This window comes from Haliaeetus leucocephalus, unplaced genomic scaffold (genome assembly GCF_000737465.1).
Source record: "Haliaeetus leucocephalus isolate CR32 unplaced genomic scaffold, Haliaeetus_leucocephalus-4.0 Scaffold880, whole genome shotgun sequence".
In the NCBI taxonomy this organism is placed as follows: Eukaryota; Metazoa; Chordata; class Aves; order Accipitriformes; family Accipitridae; genus Haliaeetus; species Haliaeetus leucocephalus.
Window position 1 is genome coordinate 2,649,424 of NW_010973316.1, and position 24,624 is coordinate 2,674,047.

The 24,624-nt window shown below is 41.5% G+C and overlaps 1 protein-coding gene across 3 annotated transcripts in view; it reads left to right on the forward strand.

Moving 5' to 3' along the window:
- MAP2 (microtubule-associated protein 2) overlaps positions 1–24,624 on the forward strand; it is a 69,440-nt gene that overhangs the window by 17,419 nt on the left and 27,397 nt on the right. For all 3 annotated transcript variants that reach the window (XM_010583239.1, XM_010583241.1, XM_010583242.1), the window contains exons 2-3: positions 3,129–3,242; positions 5,565–5,642. In XM_010583239.1, the coding sequence (XP_010581541.1) occupies positions 3,129–3,242; positions 5,565–5,642 (192 nt within the window). The remainder of the gene's footprint in view (positions 1–3,128; positions 3,243–5,564; positions 5,643–24,624) is intronic.

Here is a 24,624-nt window from a genome sequence, read left to right on the forward strand (position 1 = left end):
TTCTAACAGTCTTCCTAACTGAGTCTTGATTTGTTCATCTGAGCTAACAGTACAGACTTGATGATGTTACTTTTGTCAGTAGTGTTGTGATTAGTAGATGCATGGAAATTTTGACAGAAGGCTCACATGTCACATCCTCCAGGTGTAAAGTGGTGGTGGCAGTCAGCATGGCGTCTTCTGGAGCCTTGGTACACTGTGAAGCTCTGTGACCTTCTCCGTGCTCACCAAAGCTGTTGGGGCGATACTCTTTCCTGCTCTGAAAGAGCAGAATCTGAACAGGAACATACCAAGTATCAAAGGACGCTTTACGGAAGAGTGGTTTGTTTCCTACCCGCATGTCCCACCCATGCAAGGTGCTGCAGCACGCCACCTGCATGATGTGGCATGGGAGAGGTTATCACGTGTCTGCAGGAAGAGGATGGGCCAAGCCGCAGGTTCATTCTCCCAGTTTTCCCCTGTATCGCTTGTGCTTTGCAGTCTGTGTGTGCCTCACAACACAGGGAATTGTCAGGACCTGTAATGATTCCAGGGGACTATTTGTGTCCGGTCCACTGCTCTGCAGCAGCAGCACCACGGGACGGTCTGTGAGGGTCTGTGAGGTATCTGTTGCATGTTCCTCACAAGAAGAAGGAACCAAGAGGTGCCGAGAAGCACCCCCAGGCATCCAGCAGGCGTGGAAGCAGGAGAAATTTGAAAAGCCCCAAAATGAGGTGCAGGCTCCTGAAAGGCAGCTGGGAAGATTGATGGGCTTAAATCAGTATGCCTGTTCTTTGGTCCATAGGACTAGCCACAGGCATGACTCGATTTATGGGGTTATGGTGCTCAATTAGATCTACTTAACAACAAAATGGAGTTTCATCTCATACTAGGGACATGTTGTTGAATAGAGGGACAGAGGACTAGAGCTGCCACTCGCAGTCTGCTGCTAATACAGGCATCTATATCATATGTAGACCCTTTCATAAATGTATTGAGCTCCATCTCAAAACCAGGTGAGTTGTTTCCTGCTGTGTGGAAGACTGCCAGAACTTAACACCCCTGACAGTAAGAAAGCAGTGTCTTCAGATTTCTAGTCTGAATTTATCCTTGGCAAGTTTATATTCACGTATTCTTGGGCTAACAGTTTTTTAAATCAGCTTATTTTTTTCATTGCTAGGTAGATGTTCTGACATATGCATCCATCTACTCTTGCTAGTGGCCGCAGCCAATAAAACTACTGCGGTCACTGCCCTCCTGGCGACCAGTCAGGAGGGAAGTGAATTGTAAGATACAAATACCAACAATTTTGAATGTTCTTTGCCCGTGGGTGGATTTTTTTTTTTAATATCTCATTACATAGCTTGTGCAGAAGAGAGATTAACATAGCACTTTGTTTTTAGACAAACACACCTGTGAAAGTCAAGTAATTCACATCTATGATTTTTGGGAGAAAAAAATAAGCTTTTCTAAAGGGCAAATGAAGAGGAATAACTTTACATTAAAAGTACAAAGGAATTCTGTAAGAGTACTAACTGTGAGAAGAAATCATCATTATTAATCTAATGGACAGTTTCCCTTGTTAGGGTGGTTGCTGTAAAGTTACCCGTGGGGCACTGATTTAAATATACTTCCCCTTCCCAGCCGGTCCTTGCCTGAAGAATGCAGTAATGGGTGAGCAGAGAGCTTTTATTTCTGCCCTCTGGATGGTGATTAATGGGGGCTCTGCAAGTGTCTCCTGGCAGGAGCAGGGTGTATTGCTATCTGCCATTAGAAACCTCTGTCTCCATGTGAGGGATGGAGCAGTGCTGAAATTCTTGCTCTGTTTTCAGGTGTGTGCCCAGCTGTGCAGCTGGTGGGCACACGGCCGTGCAGCTTGTTGCCTTCCCTAGGGCTCGGCTCCCTGTTCAGGTCCCCAGCACCCTGCGTTTGAAACAACTCAGAAATAGCTGGAGAGTGAAGGGGTTTATTTCTACTGAGTTTGGCTATGAGAGGGAGGAATATATTGATTAATGAGTAAGAAAGAGTGGGCTAATACACAGATAAGAAAAAAAAACCTTTTTCTCTGAATTCTTCTGTAGATGGTTCTGCTGGACCAACCCTTAAGTCCTTGATTTGCTAGATTGAAGGTGCCTGAACTGCCCTTAGGGCAGGAAACCTCTCTGGCTACTTCCACAGGCAGTTGTGTGCCCAATGACATTTCACTGCACCTTTGAGTGGGTCTAGAGCCAAGATGAGATACAATTTCTCAGTTTGGAAGTATTTACTCCCTGGGCAGTCTCACCGCCATCCTCCGCTCACCAGAGCACCTAGTTCCTCAGCCCCTTTCGGGCATGCCACACGTTGAGGGTGGTGGGGCAGAATGAAGCACGGGTCTTGTGGCACCCGGGTCTGTCAAGCGTGCAACACCAGCGAGCGGCTGGGAGCCAAGCCTGTGTCCAGGACCAGGGCCTGAGACCCCATCCCACCAAACAAATGTTATCTTCCCCAATCCCTCTGCATGGTATTCAGACATACTGTTTAAATAAAGCTTTGTGTTGCAGTCTTAAAAGGGGTGAAGAGGACAAAGTATACATTTTAATCATACAGAAATGTTATTTGGCCCTTCTTTTTCAAGTCCCTCATCACCATAGATGTCTGTCTGGGAAGTGCCTTTAATGCATACTAACTGTGTGCTGATAAGGAGGAAATATCATCCAAAGTGCATGTAAGAATGCAGCTAAAATGCATTCTTAAAATGCAGCTTAAATGTCAAGAAATACCATTACTCAGCTGGCTGTTCTACCCCTGTTTGCAAAACAGTACCTGCAAAATAAATTTCTAGACATTTAATAAATGATCATCTTAAAATTTTGCAGTTGCTTCACGTTGTCCCTAACAGAAAGAGCATTTAATAATGACGCTTTGTGCATCTTACTGTAAAGGCTGGGGTCCTGGTTTTTATAATACTCAGCATTTTCCACTGAGATCTTTGGAATATCTGGTCCTTCTATTTTATTTTCAATGATTTGCTTATATTTCAGGGAAAAAGATTATCTTTTAAAATTAGGTCAGCCTCCATTTCTTATTGTTTAAGCTAATCTTTATAATTTTAAAACATCATTTCATTAGCATACTTTTCTTTGTTTTTTCTAACTTTGCTGCTGCCACAGAAGAAGTGTCTGCGAGGATAGTACAAGTAGTAACAGCTGAAGCTGTAGCAGTCCTGAAAGGCGAACAGGAAAAAGAAGCCCAGCACAAAGATCAGCCTGGACCACTACCTTTAGGTAAAACAAGACAAAGAATGTTCAAAGTATCCTTGTGTCTGCTAATACTATATGTATGTATTACAAAAAACAGTTACAGCTGTGTATTCACATAGGTTATGGTCATGGGTAAACTGCAGCACCGCTGGATAGATGCTGGAACCACATAATAATAGCGGTATCCTTGTTGCCTCAGTTCTTCATGGCCCGGTGACCGTCTCATCCACTGTTTGCTCTAACAGCAGTTCTCCACCTAGTTTCTGACTCCTGAGTGGCACAGCTGTGAATGTAATTGGTGGTAGTGGTTTTGTCATCGTGTTTGGTGGGATCCAGCGGCACTCGGAGTCCGTTTGTGTTCAGCCATGTACAACGTGAGAGAGAAAGATTAATGTCTGAAGAGGCAAAGATTAGAGGAGAGACATATGAAAAGAAAGTGAGGCTTCACTGGTTTGGATGGTAGCTACTCAAAAAGATGGAGGAGGAGCACCTCAACAGGAAGCAGAGAGGAATGGGGCACACCGGGTGAGAGTGGGAGAGGGGTTAGCAGCCAGGCAGGGTGAGGGGAGATTGTGGGAGAGGGAATTACACGTGGTAGAAGCAAATGCCAGTGGTCCAGACTGGGAATGGTACCACTGCCACTGGTCCATGCTGTGTCCCCATTGTCCTGCTGGCTCCTTTCTGAAATACAAGTATGTGTGTGTATGTATATATAAATAAGTACACAGCCATTCGTACCTGCAGTGCTTCCTCCCTGCCAGAAAACTTCCACAGTAGCTCAAAACACATACAACAAAGGCCATACTCTGTCCTGAGGTAGGGTAAGTCTTACAAGCCTGCCCCAGGATAAGTTCTGCTGAATGCATGTACATTGTGATCAAATCAAAGTAATGCCTTGTGGTATTTTCCCCACAGGCACTGTGCTTTGTTTGGTACAGTGGCTGGACCCTGCTTAGGAATGAATTAAAGTCAATGAGTAATTTAGAATATTTGTTAGAAATTTGGTTCCCAAGGTCTTTTGCTTCATTGAACTAATTTTCAACTGCAGCCGGGAGATGTGTTGCTTAGTAATTCCCATCTTTACAGAGACTCAATTTTACATGGAAGACCCCAATTCTGCAAAGCACTTCATACATATTTAAGCACAGATTTCTTCACTGGAGCCTGGGTGAGGCAAAATGGATATTCATCTCCATGTAGTTAGAGAAGACATTTTAAAATTATTGTGAGAAGTATGTCTTAAGTTAGCAGCTGTTGGTGTTACAGTTCCTGTGGTCAGTGACTGTTAAATAAGTGTGGGTAGAATTGCATTGTGATGAAGATACAAATACTCTCTTCCTGGACAGCACATCTTAAGGACAAGTCACATAAGGGTCTCTTCCAAACCACACTGAAATTAATAGAAGGAGGCCTGGCAAATTCTACTGGGGCTTTGAAACTGGCCTTTCTATGCTTGGGAAGAAGCCCTGAATCAGAAACTGACTGTTGAGAGGTGCCATTTATAAGACAGATCTGTTAAAACAGATTGTTAATTTATTTAAAACAAAACAAAACAAAACATTGGTTAAGCCCCAGTAGTGGATCTGTTTTTAAAGAAAAAAAATTGTCAAAGTGATTGGTATGAAATCAGATGCAGAGGTTATGCTGAGTTCATTTAAGCAGTTTATTTAGGATTTCATCGTCCTTGAATTAAATAATTGAAGAAACATCATCTGGATTCAGCATCTAGTCTCGTGATTGGGAATGAATCTAAAACCTAGTCTAAGTGCATCTAAGATTTCACTGTGCCTTGCTCAGCTGAATCACTGTTATGTCATGGCTGACATAAGTTCCCTATGCTGATGTCTTTTGTATTTAGACAAGCAGTATTTGCATGTATTCTGTGATTAACCTTGAATTCAGCAGAAGAAAAAGAAAAAAAAGCATGCAGAACGTTTTTTGTTCATGTACTCAAGGTAAATTCAAGAGATTGGATGCCAGTTTCTGATAGTCAGCGTGAATTTATAAAATCTCTCATGCTCAGATGCTTTATTGTTGTTGCCTTGGGTGACTGAAGGTTTTCTAAGTGGCAATACTGATTTAAAAGATAATTTCATACTTGATTTTTGTATTGTATTCTATGACCAGAATTTTGAAAATAATTCATATCATCTGAAAAAAAAAATCCTTTTATTATAACTTCAAAAATCCATGTATTCTGAAAGGGTCTATCTGAAAATCCACTAGGCACAAGTGCCCATTGAATAATTCTCCCAGCTGGGCAGAACAGGCTGACTGCAGCTTGTATCAAGCATTGGTCTCCCTGGAATTAATTGCTGTATCTCATTTTCACTGTTTGAATTCTAGCAGTTGAAGAGTCAGCCAACCTGCCTCCTTCCCCTCCTCCATCACCAGCTTCCGAGCAGACTGGAGCTCTGGAGGAAGGTAAGGGTCTTCTGGATGTTGCAGTGCACAGCTGACAGCAGAGGTATGAGACATGAATCTAAAGGATGGGGGAATCAGAAAATGGAGATACTTTCTGCACCTTCATGTGAAAAGATAAGGCATTCCCCAGCAGTAACTCCCCATCTGCAAACCAGCTGCAATGCATGGGTGAGGTAGACACATATGCACAGAGGTAACTGACAGGATATGTTAAGTACATCCCTATTAAAGAAAAAAACAGGAGGTGATGCTCACCTTTTTATCTGTTATATGCAATATGAGCCAAGATGCCTGCTGTCCCAACATGGTCACCAAAACTATGATTCAGTGTGGGTCAGCTTTCTTTTCTTAGGATTTGTTTGGCTGCTTTTTTAAATTACCATTAGCTTTGTTTTTGGAATCTTAAATGCATGAAAGCAAGGAGATTCAGAGTTGGATCATTTCTTTGGTCTTTGACCTGTAATTCATGCTTCAATGCCTATGTGTATTGGGCGTTCTGGACAGAGTGGAGGAGTCAAATTCTAGTCTCACAAAGCAAATTTCTACTCTTCTGCACAACAAATGTTCAATTTCAGTAGCCCATAATCACTGCATTTTCCTCCTGCTAAAATCCCCTCCAGCAAAGAACTTAAGTGTTGGCTTAATTTTGAGCAGAGGCCTAAATCCCAGTGAAGTTGTCACAATGGTAAGCATGTGCGTCAGTGCTTTGTTCAACAGAAGATGGCTGCTACATCAAGGCCATCAGTATAGGGGACAGCAATATGTTAAAACTGAGCTGTATCATGTGGGTAAGAGGGAAGGATTTGGGTTCAGAATCTCCAGGGGACTGTCAGTTGAACTCTGCCATGTCGATAGCATTTTTATGTGTCCATTTATTTCCTTCTTGGATTTTCTTTTAGCATTTTTCTTTCTTTTTGTTTAAATAAGTGCATGAAAATAATTTCTTACCGTCTGCTGAAGAAACTTTGTTGGTGTTTTAACACAGAGCCTCTATTAATTTTGCAAGTGGACGGCTGCTATTTCATGTGCTAACGTAGTCTGACTCTTAGTTTATCAGGACACTGCAATTAGGCATGTTCCATCCTGAAACATTTTTGAGATAATGCAATTACAGGCTGTGCTAACAACATTTGTCAGTCCACTGTACTGGAAATACCTACTGGATGTGGTTAGTAACGAATATAAAGAATTTGATTAATTGATTGTTGGGTTTTTTTTAAAAAACATCTGCCCATTGTGTGTTTTAAAAAAATAGTAAAATGGTTCCTAGACGCATCACCCAGAGGTAACGGCAATCAAAAATACTAACTGAAAAGGAAGCTAGTAGGGCATTAGCAAAGGCTTTTAGAATTGTTGCCAGGGTTTTACCACTATTTTTAATACATAGTTCACTTGACTAGTTCAGTGTATGCTTTTTGATTTTTTCATATCACAATAAAGGGCTTGTTCTTCTGCTTCAAGCCAATGTCAAGGTTCTTCCATTACCCTTAGTTGAGGATTAGCTTTGTGTACTGTTTCTATCAGCAGTATTGTTTGCACGTATTTCAGGATTTTATAAAGTACTCGTATTGATTAATTGACAGGAGGTTGTAGATTGCCCCCTAAGCAAATGGAAGCCATTTAGCTAGTTGTATTAACACAAGAAGGTGGCAAAACACTATACGACTTGAGGTTATTATGAACTACCGGACTGTGCTGTTCCCAGCTGTGCATATGACTCAGCAAGTCACTTAACAGCTCTGTGTTATAAGATGTGGTCCTTATTCTCTGTGGGTAAGTTGAGTTTTTGCTGACTTGAGTGAGCCAGACCTGTCATTTTTATTCAGGCAAAGCTCTCATTCAGAAGAGTTTGCCTCAGTAGGGTTTGACCCAGTTTTACTGTACTTGTTTAAACCTTCAGTTCCCTATACCATCTGGCTATCCATCCTCATGCTCCTTTACATTGTCTGTCTGTCTTTCTGCTCAGTAGAATACAATTTCTGAATTTAACCCAATTCTACAGTTGTTGAACAAAAAAGGTGAGCGCTTGGTGTGTGTATCTACCTCAGACCTCCTTTTTCCCTGTTCTCTTAGAACATTTTCCTAATGCACTCGTCAGTATGTGTTGCATTGCTTTGAATCCAAGAGGCTTCCTTCAGTCATAGTAGGAAGGAAATCATTGTTGTAGATATGACAAAGGTGGATGTGGCCAGCCATGCAGCAAACACAAATTAAAAAAAAAAAAAAGAGGTAGAAAACACAGAGAGATTTGTGGGTCAAGAGTATTTCGTGAGAGAAGGGAATCAGTGGATGTAGGTGTCTTTCATTTGGCTGCAGAAAAACGTTCAAATGAGCCTGTCCTTTTTCACTGCTGCAGAAGGTAAGATAACTAATTTGCCTTATGGAAATTATTTCATTTATTTCAACTATAGTAACATAATTTTGCTCAGGAAATGAAATTTTCCCTAGCACTGTCTAATCCTTTTATCAGTTGTATCTGGTCATGCAGGGCTGATTCGATATTCTTTTGCCAACTTGGCATTTCTTTTGTGCTCAGTGCCTTTTGACAATGGTCAACAATGTCTTCACGTAAAAAAAATTCTAAATGTTACAAGATAGAAGGATGCCTTTGATGGCCTGTCTTCCGTTTTGAAATAGGCATCTCAGATTAGGCTTTATATGCCAAATAAGAATATTTTGCAAACTGAAAGGAACCAAGTGTCCTATAAAAATGGATCTATTTACAGTGAAAATTACTTCTTGAAAGGCATTTTCAAAAGATACCTGGAAGCTAAAGCAGAATTAGCCTTTGTGAGAAGTCATTTTAATGTTGGACTTTAGAATACATTGGGGATTTTTCCCATGCTTTGAAATGAAAAAAGGACTATTAGAAGGGACTAAAATAACAAAGAAAGGATTTTTCTTGTTGCTGAAATAAAACCATATCCTCCTTTAAAGACATCATTATCCTGTTAATGAAATTATCTGCAGTAATTTTGAAAATATCTTTATTAAAACTGATAAATAAACAATGTAAATCCGTAATAGGCACAGACATAACAGCCCCAAACAATACTAGACTTTGCACTCCTAATGATTTTGGACTATCACAATAATAGGTATTAAGCATTTTTACTGATGTCGGTTCCTGTAGTTTTAAGGAGCAGAGGCAGGGCTTCTATTTTCTTGCCTACAATCCATTCCGAGCCTATACAGAAGGGATTTTCAGCCTTGTTTGCATCAGTATAGAGAAGTCCTGGGGTTTCATCTTCACTCTTGTCGATGCATTTTACTTCTGAATGGCTCCTGGGTAAGTATTACCCACAGCTGGAAGGAGAACCTCCCCTTTTGCACATCCTCCTTTTCCATGTTCTGCTTCTGAACATACCAATCTTCCATTCTTTTCTCCACAATGTTCCAGCAGAAGAGGTGGCAAGTGTGTCAACGCTTTCCACTCTTGTTCACAGTAATACATGGACTAGTGTGAGAGCACCCTGCAAAGAACCAGGGATTGTAGTTTTGAATCTTCTCAGGTTTAGGAGGGGGTTGATTCCTGGTCTCTTGCACCTTGAGACATGTCCCCACCCCTGTAACTAGCCTTTTGCAAACTGCGAGCCCACTCAAATCTGTGGCTGAATTTTGTTGAAGCTTCTGTGGAGAAGAAATCCACGGGTTCTGCATTGCAAGTGGATCAAGATGCTTCCCTGCAACCTTGCTGCTGGCTCTTAAGTACTAGGGAAAGGTGGGAAGCTCAGGTACAGCCCTGTGTTTAGCATTTCCTATTGCAATGCTCTGCAGAGCTTGCTGCTTGGCAGAAGCAGGCTGCCAGCTTATCTTTCCACACCTACCTCCTTTAAGCATGCATAAACCCCTGAATGTGGGGTTTGGATTCCACTACAAGAGTGAAGCAGCTAAACTATCGGTGGTTCAGGCATTCTTTGTGCCCAGAAAGAAATTATGAGAACAGGTCTCTTAATTTAAGTTCCGTGGATGGTATTTGTGTATGTGCATAGGTGCACATAGCATACCTCCAGTCCTGGCCAGCCTCAGGGCTGTCATGGAATCTGAAACATGGGTCATCTTTCTTTTGCAGCACTGTGATACATATTGGAGCTACTAATATTGCTATCAAGGAATAATTTTTCTTCCTTTCTGTGGGTGATTGAGCCTGAATGGGCTGACACTACAGCATTCTTTTCCCAGGTGGAAGAAATACATGTCATTACATTACAGGACACTTGCTGCCATGTTGCTGCAGAGAGCAGACAGTGCTTTTTTTAAAGACACAGATGTTGTCTTGTCATAGCATGCTATAGAAAGAAACTTAAAACTTACTGTTATTTGCCAGGAAGAACCTTAGAGGTCTTACAGATGGAATTAGTTTGGATAATAATTGCTTTCTAAGACTTGGGTAAGGGTGGTTAAAGCAGCATTCGTGATCCATCTTGTTTTCAGGTCACACACAGAGATCTGGTTAATATCTGTTACGCTGCCTGAGTTAAAGCCTTGCTTTCTGACTCAGTGTTTTGGATCCAAGAGGAAAGTTTTGGAGGCTCTGGAGAAACTCTTTAAGTTGTAATTGCCTGGAGAAAGGCCAGGGACACTGAGCATGGACTTGTTCTTGAAGCTAGTAGGAAATCCAATGGGGTAGCTGCTAAAGGCACTCCATGAAGGTAGTGTTTATCAAACTGCCAGTTGTCATACACAGAAAATGGGCTTAAACATATTTTCTCTAGTACTAGATGTTTACTTTTCCATAGCTTTATTCATAGTGAGAGGGCACCTTAGTCTACATGAGCTCTCAAGTCTCCCCATTAGGTTTGTATGGAGCAGATGGTAGGCCAGTCATTTTTATTGGGCAGTATTATTTTTATTTGTCTTGCAAAAACCAACCAAGCTCCCCCTCCCTGTAGCTGGTGTAGTCCTGAGATGATTATGTGATTATCTGTGGTGCTACAGTGACGGGTGAATAAAGCTGTCATTCCAAAGCATTGGCAGACACCAAGGTGGGAGCTAGTTCATCCACAGAAATGTGACACAACAGTGTAAAATATAGGACTAACAGAGACTGCTGTGAGCAGCTTTATGTGGCCTTTATCAGGAAAAAAGATAGCTAGCTATTTGGGTAAGGGTTTTCTTCGTTGTTTAAATGCTACTTATATATAGGGAAAAGAAGAAAGTGGGGAATTTTGAAATAGATACAATGAGAAATAAACCCACTATTGACCAAAGTGTAAGCTGGTTTGCTTTTTAATTAAAGGAATTTTCAAAATTTACACTTTCAAGTATTTTACATGATGACTATGTGGGATACCTCAGAGGTTTTTAATACAGTTGGTCAGCTGTAAAATACATATGAGTATCAGTGCAAGTTGTGAGATGTGGTTTGTGTACAATATGTGTTCCTCTAAATAATTAGTGTATAGTTTTGAAATTCACTTATTCCGATGGTTGGACATGGCCCATGTGTTAAAATGCACAGCTGCCTCATTCCTCCATCCTGCATTAACCTGGTAGCGTGGCTGATTTCATCCACTCTGCAGTATGACATAGTGGCTAGCGTTGCTAGTGCATGCATCCATCGTGTCTTGTCTTTTCTTTGTCTGTCTGTCCTGCAGTTTTTGTCTGTGTGTGTCTATTTGTAGATGAAGGGGCGGAGGATAAGGTGGGACTGCTACACCACTGCCCAGGCTGTGGGCCTGCTGCCAGCAGGGAGTGGCGTAAACACCTGGCCCCCTCCATTTCAGTGTCTGTGCCCGATGATGAGCCCTACAATTCGGATGAGGAGTACTATGAACACCCTTTGTTCAGCTCAGAGTGGACTGGCTCTAGTACACGTCCCAGTGCCACAGTGAAGAGCACAGAGGTCTTGTTGGGCCATGATGAAGGTGAACTGAGCATGGTCCCATTTTGTTCCTCTTCCCCTCTACCCGCCTGCCATCCATTCCATTATATATGTGCCTGGGGTTGTTGCTTTCTGGGAAGGGAAACCTAGTTGTGTTTTCTCCCCACATGGAAGTGACACCCCTCCAGAGTCTCTCCATCTCAAAGTGAAGCTGCAGCATGAGCAATGAATGCAACTTTGGGGTCAGTGAAACCATGGTCCCTGCTTAAATCAGGGCTCTTGGTCTACTGGCCTGGCTTATAGCAGAAGCAAAAGGAGCAGATAGTTAAAAGAAGCGTAAGCTAATTTGTTCTTTGTGCCAGAGAATTACTGCCAAGAACAGTGTGCAAAATAAGCCAAAAGATTGTTACTGGAGGTAAGTCAGTTGTTAACACAATGGGGAAAAAAAGCCTGTCTACACCAAAGATAGCAGTGGAAGGTCTTTAATTCTCCAGTAGGCAAAGGAAATCAATTTTACCCCAGTATACACAGGTGACTTCAGGCAGTATTGGGTCATGTTTGATCTCTAGTTCTTTTGTGGATACACCCAGTTAAATTGTGTCAGCTGACTGCAAACAAGGAGAAAAAAAAAATTACTGTTACTGTGTTTCTGTACCCCCTTTTTCTATGGCCTGAGCATATATAAAAGTGAAATGCCTTTTGAGGAATCAAGGGAGAATCTATTTCAGTGACTAACAGGAATGCTGACTTCTCCAAGGCAAGATAGATCACGTTTCATCTCGCAGCATTTGACTAAATCTTGGGACACAGGAGTTGAAGTTAAAAACAGTACTGAATCCTCTAAAGGTTTGTGTCTCAGGAAGATGAAGGTGTATACCCGAAATTGCTCACTGGGTCACTTCAAGAAAACCAGAGTTGTTCAGAATTAACAGGATAATATAGCCTAATACTGCAACAGCACCAGAAAGAGATCAATGCTAATAATTGGAAGATTGTTAATGTCACCATGTCTGCCTGAAGCTCGGGAAGACAGAAAATCCCAGGAGTAGCCTTACTATAAGCTGGGTGCCTATAGCTGTAGTTAGAGCACTCCTGGATTGATTACTTCGTGGGCAGCTTCCTTTCCAGTCATGTGCATGTACACCTGTTGAAAGTGTGAGATCTCAGAACATCGGGGGGGGGGGGGAGGGAAATAAGCTGGATCATCAGTGAAAAGATAGGCATTATGAAACAGCCCTCCTCACTTGCTGCCTGTAAGCTAGCAGTCTGTTTGGCATAAAAGTCTGCTGCACAAAGGAAGTCTGTAGGATTCTTCCGTTAAGTTGGCAATAACTTTCTACTTTGGTGAGTAATTAGTTTTAATCATGTGGCATTGTGTGAAGTGTCTAAGGAAATGGAGGTGTATACCTGAAATTGTTCCGAGTACAATGAGAGGCTTTCCTTAAAATTTTTTAATTGAAAGGGGTGCACGTATAAAACTACATAAAATTGGAAAAGAAAAGTAAAACAAGTTATTCAAGTCAGGACCTCTTGTAGCTGAACACTTCCTGATCTGCCAGGCTGCTTTTACAATCTGCCCATGTGTAAATATCCCTGTAACATTCAGGCATTGGTCCAGTTCTGATTCTGAATCTTCTGGCTTCTGTTCATTTAAGATATAGTATCTAACCTTAATTACATTTTTATATGTTATTAATAATGTGCTGTACTTTACATAGTGATATTTTGTCAGCCTCAAATAGTGTTTGTGTTCCTTAAATCACTTTTTAAAGGCCATAACTTAAGTGGATGGATGATTGTCTTGTTTTCACTGGGCCAATCTCAGGGAAAAATCAAGCCCTTGTGAAGAGGTTTTATTTTAATACCAAGAGGCTGTATCCAGCCCCTTCCAGATTCGAAACTACTTTGTTCTAAGTCTGATTCAGCAATGTCCTTAAACATGAGACGCACTTTAAACCTGGGAGGTCATCAGGTTGACTGCGGCATGGCTGCTGGTCAGCTGCTTAAGTATGTTGCTGAATCAAAGGTTTCACACTTAATCCTGACTTCTTATCGGAGGGGACACTAGTAGAGCACACTAATATTCTGCATGAGTAGCAAAGGCAGGAGTACAGTCCAGAATGGAGACTTTCTAATCATTCTTCTGCTATGGCATGAGTAAAGACTCCTCTTGCTATTACTGTACTGACCCTAACAGCCCATAGGCTGAGTGATTTATTTTAGAAATTCAGATGAACAAATAGTTATATTGCACTCATTGGTTTCTTTGATGTAATTGGTGACGAGGAGCCTGGGGGCTAGTGGGGAAACAGAAAAGAAATAAAGAGTCCTTGTATCAAAAATGTGATTTTCACATACAGAGTCCAGGTGTCAGGCAGCCTAAGGGAGAAATTGTTTATAAACCTGCTTAGGGTAGGAATCTTGGCTGAATTCTTGCAAAACCATTACTTATCAGCCATGCACAAGGCTTATTAAGACTGTGGAAGTGGCTCAATATTTTGTCAAATCCAGGATTCATGTGCTAGATTGACTTGCTGGCATTGAGCAGTCAGTATTGCCAAGGTCAGTGGAAAGAAATTAATGCCTCATACCTTCCTCCACCTCAATTGAATGTCTTGTACTGGATTAAACAGCTCATTTATCAGAAAAATGTGTGTACTTTGAGCTCATTGATGCATTGGTGTTGTCAGAGCCATCCATCATTCAATACCATCTCCATTTGCAATGAATATTTGACCCACAGTCATCTTTGGGAGAGGTATACCTGTAAAACACTTTCAGCTCTCCTCTTACAGCATAAATGTGCTTCTCTGGGGGAGGCAGGTTTGTTTGTTTCTTTCCCCTAAGTAAGATGCAGTTCCACAATGACTAAAATGGGCTGGATAGCAGTCCTTTGACACAATTAAATCCAAAATGTTCAGAGCTGAAAGTGTTATGTAAAAGCAGTCCTGTGGAGTTGTGTGCTTGGTGTTTACTGTTGGTGTTGATGTCGCCTCCTTTCTCCATCCCCAAGAAGAAGAACCAGTAGAGAGTCCGATGGCTGTGGAAGCAAAACCTGCTGCTCTTCCTGGGAAGCAACTGGGGAAAGAGTACGGGCCCATTGAGCCTTCGGACCAGGCAAAGGGCCTCTGTGAGGGTCAGTCGGATTCTGGTTTGGAGACCAAAGCGTGTCATGAAGACAAAGTGGCAAGTGTGGCATCCAGCAGGGAGAGTGTAACTGTTGTGGCGGAAACACCCCTGAAAGACACATCCCCTTCCTTGGCTGAGGAAGGTGTGTCCTCCTTAGGTTTGCATGTGTTTGCTGCCAGTAAATCCTCCTCCAGCTTTCTCCAGTGCTTTCCCAGGCTGCTTCATTTGCTGTTCTTCCCATTTATTAGTATGACTGCTCTTGTTATTATGCTTGAAGAGTGTGTAGCAGATAGTATGATTGCATAGGTGCTGTATGACAACATGGTTTCCCACCACTGCAGCCGATTCCTGATTTTTTACTTTGCCATGATAAAATATGCTTTGCAGCTAAGCCGATTCCTCTGCGTAAGCCTTTTCCCCCATCTCAGATGTGTTTGCCAGTCACATTGCTAATCTGTGTATATTTTTTTTTTCTTTTTGGTGCAGAGATTCATCTGCTTTTCTTTCAAAAAGTACATTTATTGACTTTGACTATGACATAAAGAGGCTTAAACTGTAGAAATGTTTTCATTTGCAGTGTGCAGGTTTTTTGTTTGATTCTTTTTTTGATGTGTGCTTCAGTGCATTCTGGTTTAGCTTCCCTAAAGCTATCGCTTCTTATGTCATATCCTTGCCATTCATTGCAGTCTACCCCACCTCTCCTCAGTCATTGCCAGAACTCTGATATTTTGTGTCTTACATTATTACAAATGTTTAACGCTGCTGGAGTGTCCTTCTTAGGCAAAACCTCCATCACTTCCACTGGGATGTTTGCCTTCATAGTGAAGTTTAGGATTGGGTGCATAGGGTGAAGTTCTGATCTGCTTACTGAACAAAATATTTACTGCAATCAGTTGTCTTTCAGTAGATAAGAACTAGGCTTCAAGATCTTCCTTTTAATGGTATTTCTCTTCAGCCAGTGCAACAAGGTGTAAAGACACATTTTGCAGAGTAGTGATGTACCCATTCACTGCCTGGCTAAGAAATGCTGCACTTGGGAGGCTGGTGTTCTGGTTGGCCCAGCTAAATATTAAATTCTTTTGGCAGTCCGAATATGTTTTGATGCCATTGGTATTGTTCATTTGCACTACAGTAAGAGGCATAGTAGGATACATAAAGAAAGTCAGTATCTAGCTGTTTAATTTCTGTGAAACGAGAGTGACATCAGCTCAATGGCCATGTTTTTATACTTCATAGGGTTTCAAGTAAGTCACCAAATGTGAAAACATAAAGGAGCAAAATTACTGTAGTTGTAGACCTCTGGTTTTTCTACCTGTAGAGTTTAGAATGGCAGTTGCTTTTTGGACTAAATGTTAATATATGCAAATATTTAAAGAATGACTAATACTTTGATACTATTGTTCTAAAAAATTCAGATACATCAGAGCAAAAAGATGGCTCCATAGTCTTTAAATCAGATATGAGGAGATTCAGAGCTGGCCCAATGCTGCTTTTAACAAGCTTTAGAAAAATTCATAAAACCTTTTTTAAAGATTACTGCAGAAAGTTCTGCCACATTCTGCAGTATCTTTCTTCATATTTTTCATGATAGGAAGATTTCCACATTTTCCATAGGATATTAAAAAAGAACAAGCTATTAATGATTAACAGAGCATGTATTAAAATAATGAACTAGGTATTACTCCCTAAAATATAGTGGCAGACCGTAAGAGTATCATTTCTAGTTTCAAATTAACTTAATTAGGGCCTGATCTAGTGTCATTGAAACATGCCAAGTATTCTTTGTCTTCAGTTACAGCTGAAGATGGCTGGCCATTTTGAAGACCAGACCTTCAAGATCTGGGACTACTAATAGCTCTGTTGCTGATTTACACATACCGGTTTCATGACAGCAGTGAGATTTTTGTCATTTGCCAAAGTGAATGTCAGAAGTTGGTACAATTGAAAAAACAGCCTCTTCTGACACTTGCAAAACCTTTTGTATGCATTATTTCTTCAGTTTAGGCTGCATGTAGAAGAAAAATGTAAAAAAGATACAGAAAGGTATAACTCTATGTTTTAAATGTCAGCAACAGACAAAGGTACTATCGATTAGACTTAATCTTGCAGACTTTACTAATGCAAAACTAGCATAAGCTACAGAATCCAGCAAAGCATACCAATGAAGTGAGGATTACTTGTGGTTTTGCTGTTGTATACAAACCACAATGATGAAGAATTCACATGAAATCATCTCATTTCACTGGTCGCATATTTATATGTGTAAAACTCACATTTTCACTATAAAACCTCATATATTGAAAGGAAACTAGGATTTAACACTTTAAAGCAGATTTCTAGGTGGATGGTCTTGCTGCATGTTTGCATCTTTCTCCCTGTCCTTTCCATCATTCATACCAAGATGTTGTTGTAAGCCACATGACTGCCTGCCTGTAAGTGCTTTAAATAATTTTGTTATAAAACCCAAACAAACTACTTCAGATTTACTTGCAGCCACGAAGATGGAATTCCGTGTCCAGGAGGGCGCACGCCCTTTCGCAGCAGAACCATTAGACACAAAGCAACATGAATCTGACAAAGACAGTAAGACTGGTGAGCAACCTAAACATGATGGCTTAGTTCCACAGCCAGCAAAAACAGAGGCTGTAGATAAAAAAGATTCACAGAGCAAAGACAAAGAAAAAATGCCTTCACCTCTATCAGAACAGATCTTGGAAACTGATTCACAAAAGAAGGGGGAAGCCAGTTTTGCAGAACCTGCTGTCAAGCCTCCTGCTCCTCAAGAACAACAGGACTTGTCATCTGAACTGCCTAAAGGGAGCGAAACAGAAGAAAGGACTGCAGATGTGCCCTCATCATTCAACCAAGTTATGTCTGTGAAATCTAAATATGACCTTGAAGATGTCCAAGATCTTGACATCAGCCATGGTGAAAGTTCTCTATTGCTGTCAGAACCCAAGGCAGAAGCAGCCAAAAGTGAACTTCCTTCAGGCCCATCTCCTGCTGTCTCCCAGCAGCTTCCACTCAAAGACAGTTCCAAAACAAAACAGGAACCCACTGACCAACTGGTTGCCAAAGATCTCACTAAAGATGAACACATCCACAGAGACAGGACACTAGCTCTGCAAGAAGTCTCAGCAGTAACTGTAGATGGCCTGAAAACGCCAAGCACCCAGAAAATCCCTGCATGGGGGGAGGAAAAGGACATGACCAAGGATGAGAGTGATGAGGAAGAAAGATATGACTTCTACGATAAAGGGGAGGCTCGAATATTAGATGATGGTAAATTTGCAACAAAACTTGAAGTTAAGACGCTTTCTCTAGACAAAGCAGACTTTCAAAAGGATGGTGAAGCTAAAAAGTCACCTAATATTTTCAAAGCAGAAAAAGAAATGGACCAAAGGGGGCTCCCAGCAACAGTAGACATGAAAAAGGAGGTGCAGCCAAGCACACAGGTACCCCCAGCCCAGTTAAGCCATGAACTGACCCTTGAGAAAACAGTAGAGCACCCTGATACCACTCAGTTATCCAGAATAACAGAGAAAGCCCCTGAGGCACCAAGTTTAACCACTGACAAGGCTCCTACTCTAGAAGCTTCTCAAGAGCAAGATGTTAAAAAAGATACCAAGGAGGATAAGACAAGTGTTTCAGCTCCTCATCAAATTAAAGAGGAGGAGGATCGATCAGGAATGTCGAAGTATTTTGAAACCTCTGCTCTGAAAGAGGAAGCCTTCAAAGCAGATGCTCTGAAACAAGGCAGTGATTACTATGAGCTAAGTGACACTAAAGAGAGTATGTATGAGCCTCATCAAACAGATCGTCCAATACCTGAAGACAAAGAGGAAGAGGAGAAAGAATTGCAGACAGAATTGGATCATCAGCAGAGTATGCCTGCTCATGAAGTAGGGTACAGTACCCTGGCTCAGAGTTTTACACCAGACAAATCTGAAGAACCAAGTTCCCCAACAGAAAGAATGTTCACTATTGACCCCAAAGTCTATGGGGATAAGAGAGAACTCCACAGTAAAAATAAAGATGACCTAACTCTGAGCAGGAGCTTGGGACTTGGAGGGAGATCTGCAATTGAACAGAGAAGTATGTCTATTAACTTGCCCATGTCCTGCCTGGATTCAATAGCTCTAGGATTTAGCTTTGGTCGTGCACATGATCTTTCTCCCCTTGCTTCGGATATTCTAACTAACACTAGTGGAAGTATGGATGAAGGTGATGACTACCTGCCAGCAACCACACCAGCATTGGAGAAGGCCCCCTGCTTCCCCATTGATAGTAGAGAGGAAGATGAGCACATTGAAGAAGAAAAAGCAATGGCAGAAGAAAAAGTCCAGTCTGAGATCTTGGCCGAATCACCATTCCTGGCCAAAGATTATTACAAAAATGGGGCTGTCCTGGCTCCTGACCTGCCTGAAATGTTAGACTTAGCAGGGACAAGATCTAGATTAGCCTCCGTGAGCGCAGATGCTGAGGCGGCGCAAAAGAAGTCAGTTCCTTCTGACACTGTTGTGGAAGACAGCAGCACAGCCCTGCCACCTGTGACAGATGAAAACCACGTAACTTTAAAAGCTGAAAGTCAGCTGGAAGACTTGGGCTACTGTGTTTTCAATAAGTACACAGTCCCACTCCCTTCTCCAGTTCAGGACAGTGAGAATTTAACAAGCGAAACCTGTCCCTTTTACGAAGGCACAGATGAAAAACTGAGACGCGGCCTAGCTCCTGACCTGTCTTTAATAGAAGTGAAGTTGGCAGCAGCTGAAAAATCAAAAGAAGAATTCCTCAGTGAAAAAGACTTAGGTCAGCATGCCACTGGTGAGTCCGTTCTGGTGAGGGACTTTGAGCAGGAGAAAAAAGAGAAGCTGGATACTGTGCTAGAAAAAAGTGAAGATCAAGTTGACTCTAAAGAGGCCTATCCCATTAAAGGTGCAGAGCCAGAGAAGACAAGACCTGAGGCAATTTTAGAAATGAAAGAAGAAAGTGTGGCTGATAAAGTTCATGTAACTGATGATACCATGTATGACAGAATATCAGCTTCAGAGATAGCAATAGAAAAGGATGCTGTTTCTTTGTTGATGGAGAAGGAGGAGAAGACTCTTAGTGTTGTTCCTGAAATGGCTGAGATAGAAGCTCCAATTAAACCAGATTACAATGCTATAAAGCACGATTTGGAAGTGGCTGCAAGGAGAGCTGACCAAGAATATCAGAGTCACTTAGATGCTAAGATCAGTGACGTTGTTTCTTTCCCTTCAGGGAAGGACAAAGCCTCTATTAAAAGAGCAGAGCCTGAACCCAAAGACACTCAACAGGAAGATCAGACCATCTTGTCCAGAGAAGAAGAGGATGCAGATGTACTTTCCAAGACTGAACCTAGTTATGTGAAGGACAGCACCAAACTGTCAGAAACAGAAATTAAGGAAAAAGTTCCTAAGCCCGATCTGGTACATCAAGAGGCAGTTGATAAAGAGGAATCTTATGAATCTAGTGGAGAGCATGATCAAGCCCAAGAAGGTTTGAATGGAGAATCCTTGAAACCAGAGGACATCAAAGCAGAACCTCCAAAACCTCTCATGTCTGGGGAAGAGACTCCTGCACAGTTACCAGCAAAGGAACCTTCTGTGGAGCTTCTCCTTCCAAAAGCTGAGCCTCTCCAGGAAGAGCCTGCTGAGATTCAGATGGAGAGCATACCACAGCCTGCAGAAGGAACTAAAAAGACTCCTGATACACCTGTGAAACCTATGGAAATCCAAAAGCTGCTGCCATGTGAATTGGCAGCTGGGGTCACAAAACGGGAAGAACCTGAGGAAGAAGAGATAGAAGTAGGGCAAGAAGAAAAAGAGGAGGATAAACAGCATCTTATATCAGAAATGCCCCCAGAAATAGACTTTGGGAAACTTACGGCTGAAGAAATGCTAGCCAAGGGTAGCCCAGAAGCACTGCCTGAACTGAAAGGCATTATTGAATCCGTGGTGACAGTAGAGGATGACTTTATCACAGTGGTGCAGACAACAGTTGATGAGGGTGAATCTGCTTCTCACAGTGTGCGCTTTGCTGCTACTCAGCAGGAAGACATCGAAACAGGGGACTCCCAGGCTGAAGAGGAGCTGGAGGTTGAGGAAGTAGCTGACATTCAACCTGAGCCCAAGGAGGGCTCCCCAGAAGCTCCTGCTTCACCCCAGAGAGAAGAAATCCTGCTCACCGACTACAAGACAGAGACGTGTGATGATTACAAAGATGAAACAACAATCGATGACTCCATCATGGACACAGACAGTCTCTGGGCAGATACTCAAGGTGTGCATTATCCTTTCTGTTTTGTCTGTTAAATATTTTTGCTTCCAAATCATAATGATCAAAGAGCAAAATGATTATAGTTGTAATAGTAATCTCAGCATGTTTCAGAAAAAATGGTAAAATAGTCTGCCTTTTTTTATTAATCCATCTGCTCTGTCTTCAGCTATCTTTTCCCTGCTATACGGCAGTATTGTTAACATTTGTTACTAATGTTTTGTTTGTTGTTATAATTTGCTCTGATCCTACAGATGATGATAGGAGCATCATGACTGAACAGTTAGAGACTGTTCCTAAAGAGGAGAAGGCAGAGAGAGAATTGCGAAGATCATCTCTTGATAAGCATAAAAAAGAGAAACCTTTTAAAACTGGGAGAGGCAGGATTTCTACTCCTGAAAGGAAAATAGCTAAAAAGGAACCTAGCACACTCTCCAGAGATGAAGTGAGAAGGAAAAAAGGTTCATTTAACACTCCCTATTACAATATATGTTTTCTTTTTTTTTTTTTTTTTTTTTTTTTTTTTTTTTTACTATTGTACAGTACTATCCGGTTACTCTGTTGTAGATGATGTGCAGCTTAATAGTATTAATGATAGTGCTTTTTAATGAGACATTGTACAACTATATGAAAAGCCACGTGCAAGGCTCACTGCTCCACTGGTCCTGTGTCATTGTAGGCATCCCCACTGATCACTGGGTAACACATCTGAGGTTAACGCACCAGTGCTCCCCCTCTTCTGACTTAGGATTTGTTCACCCCAGTAGAAGCGATGCATTGGGTTGGAGTTGTGGAGCAGTGGGCCTGCCACTTTATGTATTGTCATATGAAACTGTTTGCTGGTTTTTTTCCTGATTCTATGTTTTTGTGTTTTTTGTTTTTTTTTTTTTGTCTATAGCAGTGTATAAGAAAGCTGAACTTGCTAAAAAAACTGAAGTTCAGGCCCACTCTCCCTCCAGGAAAATCATTTTAAAACCTGCTATCAAATATACTAGATCAACTCATCTCTCCTGTGTTAAACGGAAGCAGACAGGTGACTGCATTCTGTTCAGTTATGCAATGTGGCTGGCAAACATAGACTTTTTTTTTTTTTTTTTTAAATCTCATGGCTATAGCAGCTTATCTATTTTTTTTTCCTCCAAGAGTATCAATCTTCACAAATAGTATTGCTTTTTTAGTGTTTTCTATCATTGTTCTTTTCTTCTTTTTTTCCTGGTATTTGTTTGTTTATTTAATGGAGGCCATGATCATGTATGCTTGTCATTGCTTGGACCTCCAAGTGCTGTAGTTGTAACTTGGCATTGTGCTTATAGTATGGTGTTATAGGAATTTCTACTCATCATTTTGTTCTTTTTTTAAATTTTTTAATTACACTCTTTTTTTTTTCTGGTGGGAAAATGTTGACAGCTTAAACCATGGTATGCATTTCCATTATTTTGCTTTTTTACTCTCATGCATAATAAGAAGTGTTTCAGACTTATATTTTGTTGATTGATGTTATCTGCATTGACACTTCCCAATCTGTCACTGATGTTTATGCTGTACAGTCAAAATCTACAGGGGGAATCCAGCCACATGCAGCATGAAGCTGAGAGAGAAGAAATCTGGGCTCACACTACGAACGCATTCCAAGCAAAAATCTTAATATTTAGTAGAGGAAGATGAAAGGATGAAACAAATGATTCCTGTTACATCTTGATAGGTGTATCATTATTTAGAGGACCAAAAGAACACCTTCAGCATTTTCATCATATTACTCGTTGTTACTGTGAGTTCAGGGTGGAAAGATGAACATCTTGACTTTTCTGGTGATCTTTAAAAAAAAAAAAAAATTTGCTAAAAGAGGCCAGGTTTTCTGTCATGTAGCATAGCCGCATACTGCAGTGCAGTTGTTGATGAGTGAAACTAGGGCTATTAAGTGAAGAACCATGCACAGCAATGCAGAACTACATAGGCCTCTTCTCATGGCTTAGAAATTAAGAAGAGGATTTATTACCCATCCTATAGTTAAACAGTGCAATACCGAAAGTGTTCCTAAGAAGTCGTTCCCATCCAGTTTTGCACCAACGAGTCACTCCTATTCTAAATTTAGACCAGTCTCAGTATGGAGGTCTGACTAGTGAAAATACAGCGAAAGGACAGTTATGCAAGGGGAGCTTTAATATCATGCCCCCACTGTATGAAGTGTGTATTGTCTCCTGGTTGTACTCCATTAGGACAACAGAGCTAAATACTTGGTCCCATCGCCTTGCTCCTGTGAGGGAATCTGGTCCTTTTACTTCCCCCTGCCATGAGAAATGAAGCCAGGGAAGGAAGGGCTGATCCAGGCCCCTCTGTGTTGCAGTGATGGCTCCTCCTCAGTTCACAGTCTCTGGGCTGTCTTAACTTGCACTCTGGACCCCGGGGGTTCAATCAGCAGTGGAAGTGTGGGGGTGGGGGGGGGCAAGTGTCAGTTTTGTAGTGTTCTCAACTTCATCTACACTTCTACAGCCATGTGGTCAGTGCTGTCTTGCCCTCAGGTACTCTACCACTAAATCATCTGAACTCTTCTGGCCCATAGCATCCCGGAGAGGCCTGAGTCATACCAATAGACTTGCATAAAGAAATCTGCCTGGTGCCTTAAATGTGTGCTGCTTGGCAACTGTCAGAGCTTTTTCTCTCTCACTCCAATACGTAGTGAAATAGATGTATAAGTCAAAGTGAAAAATGTAATACAAAAATGACCTCCCAGTTCATTTAAATCCTGAGATAGAGAACAGCCAAAATGATGGAACCAGATTGATCATAAAATTTTCAGTAATGTGGGTTGAACTTTGAGGTTCGGTCTCTAAAGCAAAGGAGCTTGAACCATGCCACAAAGTGAACAAAAATATCTCTTAAAATGTTTCACCATACTCAGTGTTGCTGGAAAATTCACAGTATCCCTTACTCTCTTCTACCTCACCTTTTTATACTTACTGATGGGACTTGAGGGGAGGCCATGAGAAAGAGTGCAGTGCCATGTGATATCCTAAGAGTGTAGGTGGCCATATGTTAACCTACATATCCCAAGCCTGAACCAGTCATCCAGCTCTTTCCAGGATCTGGAATTTAGAGGGACATTGCCTTTCTCCCATTTTCCTTTTACATAAAATATAGCACCGTTTCTTGAAGCCAGTTTCGACTGTCAGTGTGTCCTATTTGGAATGGTCTTGTCAGCTTTAGTGATACGTGGCCAATGGAGCCCCACCAAAAGTCCCTTGGCAGTGTAGTCTATACAGCTTCGAGTGTATTGCAGTCAGCTAAAACCTCCATGTTGCATTTGCTGTGACTTTAAACCAAAACATGTCCAGTCATAAGATACAAGTGCCTACAAAAAAAAGTTAGTATTTGCTCATATTTTCTGTGTAGTGGCCCAGGAAATTACATCTTTCCCATATTTCCCTTCAATACCAGAAAAAAATTTCCATGTCACTGGTAACCACTGGCAAATACTGGTAACTTACAGTGCCATATTTACAAGGGAGGGACTGCTTTTTAAGAGATTCATCCTTGCCATTTGAAAAAGAAACTGCGTGGCCAACTCTGAGAAAAGAGTTGTGAAGTCTTTGTCTTGACTGGTGTAGTTCCATGAATGAAACCTCAACCTGACTTGTTTTTTGTTAGTGGCTGTGGCTGTGAGATGCCACTGCAGTTGTGCCATCAGAGGAGTGTTTACAGTGGCAAGGCCAGGACAATTAACTGGTTATGAGC